The sequence below is a fragment of the Nematolebias whitei genome, chromosome 13, assembly GCF_014905685.2.
Source record: "Nematolebias whitei isolate Nwh7 chromosome 13, NemWhi1, whole genome shotgun sequence".
Classification (NCBI taxonomy): domain Eukaryota; kingdom Metazoa; phylum Chordata; class Actinopteri; order Cyprinodontiformes; family Rivulidae; genus Nematolebias; species Nematolebias whitei.
In genome coordinates this window covers 4,415,387-4,420,442 of record NC_056510.1, presented here as the reverse complement: position 1 = coordinate 4,420,442, position 5,056 = coordinate 4,415,387, and the positions used below count along the sequence as shown (strand labels likewise).

Genomic DNA, 5,056 nt, shown 5'->3' with positions numbered 1-5,056 from the left:
TCTTATATTTCTTCTTTCTTTTCACGGTTCTGAACAGGTTTCGTGGGCTAACAAGTGGTGCGCCGGTGTCCCTGTGACAAGTTGAAGAACTTATGATTTCATAACATTCAAAAGGTTTAGTATAAATATTAATTCATATTCCATATAAGCCTATAAACAATTTAAAATTAGTTTTCATGTTGCAATAATGTTTGTATTATTTTATTTAAGGAAACTGCTATCCATGCACCAGTAAACGGCTAGTAACGTTTTCTGGGATTGCCCTGTAGTACCACATCCACCACCAGGGGGCGGTGGCGCGCTCCTCATTCCATCAAACAGCTGAGAGGAAGAAACTTAAAATCTCTCGTGATTCTTTCTCCCCTATTTACAGGTAATGCTGATTTAAATTATATTTGTATCCTGTATATTGTTAAGCCATTTTAGAGACAATTATTTATTATTTTATAAACTTTAAGCATTTTTTTTTAGTTTTATGAGTGGTTTGGTATGGCATTTCTGTGCGTTTGCGGTGTATTAGGTAATGTCTGTTAAGCTAACGGTAGAAGCTAAAAAGTTCTGCTGTCGTTTTTTCAATTCAGTTCAAAAATACTTTATTAATCCCAGAGGGAAATTATATTATTATATTTTATTTTGTAAGGAAACGTGTTATAACGCAGATATTGAGCTATATCTTCTTATTTTGGTTTATTAATTAGATTCTGTAGGTAATCATGTATTATTTTTATGAACTTTAGAAGTGATTTCTTGTTTCATGAGTTTTTAGACAACTTTTCTGCGCGCCAGTTGTGTATTAGATAACGGCTGTTGAGCTAACGGCAGAAGCTACAGAAGTACAGAAATGTGTGAAAGCACTGATATTTGACAGTTTATTAATATTTTGCTTTATTAATTAGTTTTCTCTCCACTTTATGACATTGAGCAACATGTATTATGTTCTTTCCATTAAAGTGCTGAGAGAGGAAGCAACTTAAAATCACTCTTGTGATTCTTTCTCCCCTGTTCACGGGGGTGTAACACCCCCCATCACAGAATTGAACAGTGAACGTTTGTAGTTTTGAGATGTTTTTCTGGACGGGACTTGAACGGGGAATTGAAGTAAACCTTAATGTTTTGGGCACAAGATATTCAAGTTCGTTGGAGTTACACTGAAGAAGAACAGATAGTTTTTGTTTGTTTGTGCGAGGCGACGCAAAGTGACACATCCTGGCGAGAGGAGGGAGCAATTTATCCACCACCAGGTGCAATGGTGGAGCTAGGGGGTGGGCAATGGTGCCCTTGACCACCATGGATTAATCTCTGTCCACTTCAACCATTTGAGGAAATTATATTTTAAGCTAAATAAAAATTAGAAAGCATGGTTTCTTCAAATGAAGGGGGTGGTGTAATTACATATTACGTGGTGGTGGCCATCTTGGATTTTGACTTGGCAACCCAGTTTTTGAAAGGAACCTTTCTTACGCCTAGATGCAGCCACACACCAAGATGGAAGTGGGTGCCGCAGTTATTTTTAATGTTATGATGCTCACAACATGCACGGCTGGACGCATGGAGGGTGTTTTCAACCGCCCCTCTTCACTCCACAATGGGGGACAATAAATCTAAAAGGGGTCAGAAATTTAAGATGAGAGGTAAAGTTTAAATCTGGAACACATGAACGCCTCACGTCTGAAGTCAACATTTTAACAAGTCTTCTGCCACCGCTGTGCCATACTTACTTCTTCAGCCAGTCGGTTATATCCTTGGCGGTGGCACCATAGTTTTCGTAGTGGTGAAGGAACTTTCCTTTCCTACAAAACAGAAACAACAGAAAAGAATGATGTTCAAACCATCGGTCAGCAGCTGAGAGAGTTATGGCCTGCAGTTCTCGGTTTTAAAGAAAAATCATCAGCCATTTGACAAACGTTTGCCGTGGTTCGTTGCTGTAACATAAGTAGTTTAAATTGAAGGCACTACATGTTCTGTGCACGGACGGATCCAGAAAGCTGGGAACCTTGTTATTGCTTTTACCTCTTCTACAGTCGGGTTTTATATTTTCAAGAGTTGAATTTAAAAGATGAAACCTTACACGTTGAGCTTAACGTTGTGATGCAGTTAAACTGAGAAACACGCACCACCCCAGCTTCACAGACTCAATTCCAAGTTTCTCTCTGTCCGTGTCAGCAGCTGCACTTCAACAAACACAGATGGTGGTGACGACTGCAATCAAAGCCTCAGAGACGGACCGGATGGTTACACACACCGGAGCTTACAACTTGCACTTTATAACGTCTACAGCACAGAGTGGCTGCTTGGAATGAAACCGGTGAGGTTTATGGTCAAATCTTTGTTCCCTGGTTTTATTTCTGCAGTTAAAGAAACTTGCAAAAGAGACTTTTTTTATTTTGTTGAAGGACGAAGCAAGACTAAAGAGGTTGAGGTACTTTTTTCTTCTGATTGTTAAGCTGAGCTGAACTCTTCTGTAGTACATTTTATTAAGCAGCAGGACTGAAACCCTGAAGGACCTTGAAAAGTTGGTCTTACGGCAGGTGCACTGGAGAGATAGCTGAAGGTGTTGATGCTGATTCACCCCGCAGTGATTAGCGGCTGTTTATCAGTGAGGGGTTCATTACTGCAGCCAGCGGGCTTAGACGGTCATTAGCTAGCTCCGCGCTGACACTAATGCACTCCCAGCTAACAGACTGGCTTTGGCTCACACAAACACACAAGTGCGCATGTGTACCCGCATATGCACAGTACACAAAGAGAAAAGTGCAGGTGTACAGGAAGAGGACAAGAGCACACACTGCTCTGAACCACAGAGACACCTAATCAGTCAAAGCCTAATTAAAAGGCCAGACTGGAATGAAAGAGTATTTAATGTGGAAACGAGGCTGACGGAGCAGGAGCATACAAGAAATAAGAAACAGAGCTCACTAGCATCCCGGTAATGTAAAAGTTCTGTGGCATGAAGCCTAAAGACTTCCTCACTGCAGTGTACTTAAGTTGACCCTCAGCTGTCCTTTCATTGTATATATCATCCTTTCTTTTCTTTTCATGCGTAGCGTTTACTAAAGCACAAAAAATATATAAACCAGTGGTTCCCAAACATAGTCCTTGAGGAACACCATCCTGCATGCTTTAGTTGTTTCCCTGCTTTGACACACCTGGTTTGAATGAATGGGTGATTAGCTTCTGCAGAACTTGAGAAGGAAACAATTCAACCATGCAGGATGGTGTTCCTCGAGGGCCAGGGTTGGAAACCACTGCAAGTAGCAAAAAACAGAAGTTAATCTGTAAAATATAGGGCAGTGCACTTTGCAGTCTGCGTCAACAAACAGCATCAGTCTCAGCCCCCACAGCTTGAAGATGTGAGCTTGTTACAGTAGACGCACTGCCTGGTCAAGAGGCTTCAGTGAACTACACACAGCTCAGTGACGGCACCAACCATCATATGGACTGAAGGAGTTGTAGCAGAAAGTTTGAGAGAGACGTTTGACTTTTTACAGGCTGTGGGTTAGGACAAACAAAAACATAGTTTCAAATGTATTCAGTCATTAAAACTTTATTATAAATATCAAAGCAAATTTCAACATTTGTTCATTGTTGCAATTCATAACATCGGTAATGAGATATATTATAAATATAAGTTACCTTAAAAGGTACCATAAAAGCAAAAAGATGCAAACCTAAGTACGGCTTCAGAACTTTGTAACGCCTCCCTCTGTCATTTTTTTTAAAAAGCTTTAGGAAGCTTTGGTAAACTCTTTATAACTCTTGTCTGGAAATATTAGCACACTTTATAAATATCAAACTTTGTTTTTCCTTTGAAAAACTCAAAATCTCAGACAGTTCAGGCTCCACGACTGACTTTGTGAAAAGTTTTCTTTGAGATGCTATAGGCCACGCCCACTTCACTTGTAAAATATTATCCTTGAGGTGTAAGGAATAACCTTTACTTCTTATTTACATTTTTCTTTTCCTTTTTAGTTACGTTTCCTTGGAAACCTATAATCCAAATTACATCTAGATTTTAGATGGGGAGTTTTACAGTGATCAAACTCAAAACCTTAGAAAACCAGTCAGAAGTAGGCTTCTCAAACTTAGCGGTATAGAATTTTTTTTTTGGTGGAAATGGGTGTGGCTTATACCATGTGACTCGGTAACGACCAGGGAACGTAGAGATATAAGCCGTAACACTTCGTGACTTATGGTTTAGAAGTTTTATGATCAAATGCAAAGTCCCAATTAAATCGCCCCCTACAGATGAACATGTCTGAGTATTTTCCTCTGCCATACTTGCAGGCCTTAAGTATTACCATGTACTGGTCAGATCTTGGTACTAATTGCGATTAGGGCTGCAACAGGACTAAAACTAGAATCACAGCAACTAGGAACATTTTTGGCTCATTTGTTGAATCTGTGATTAAAAATAGACTGATGATCTTTTTGTATTAATAAACTCGTCAGTCCACTTCATTGCTAACCATGGAGCCAAGTGAATGTTTTATTCTCCCCTCAGTGGCATACAGCTACATCCACCCCCTCCTGTCACTTTACAATTCTGAAAGTGGATCCTGAAGTTCCTGCAAACCTTTCACTACAGAGAGCATTACCCGCTGTGAAACACATTTGCATTCTGTACGTCTCTTACCTTCCTGTCAGTTGGCGTTTAGGAGATCTTTGCTAGATTTCCTATTTGTAGAAGTTACTCTCTGATATTCTTAAACTTGGAAATGAGAGTGAAGCCTAAATTGATGCTGATAAAACGACTCGACTCACTCGAAGTAGCAGAAGGTAGGGTAGCCTTTGACGTTGAACTCCTGCTTGAGGCCGTCGAACTCAGCTGGGTGCACGTTCATCCCCGCCAGTATCTAAGAAAAAGAAAAGATGGCGTCTGTTGTCAGAGGTGACGAAAAGTGACAGAAGAGAGAAATGGCTTCGAAAAGCAAAATGAGTAGGTCATCATTAGATGGCTCCAAAACCAAAAACATAAACTAACCTGTATAAATAGAGGTTGAATGAATGACTGAATGAATGAATGAATGAATGAATGAATGAATGAATGAATGAATGA

General features: G+C 39.9%; 1 protein-coding gene across 1 annotated transcript in view; it reads right to left on the bottom strand.

The window, feature by feature from the left end:
• The window catches only part of pdia5 (protein disulfide isomerase family A, member 5), a 73,354-nt gene that overhangs the window by 37,265 nt on the left and 31,033 nt on the right, over positions 1–5,056 (bottom strand). The window contains exons 9-10 of the mRNA XM_037686245.1: positions 4,762–4,853; positions 1,719–1,790 (exon numbers count right to left, since the gene is read on the bottom strand). Coding sequence (XP_037542173.1) covers positions 1,719–1,790; positions 4,762–4,853 — 164 coding nt within the window. The remainder of the gene's footprint in view (positions 1–1,718; positions 1,791–4,761; positions 4,854–5,056) is intronic.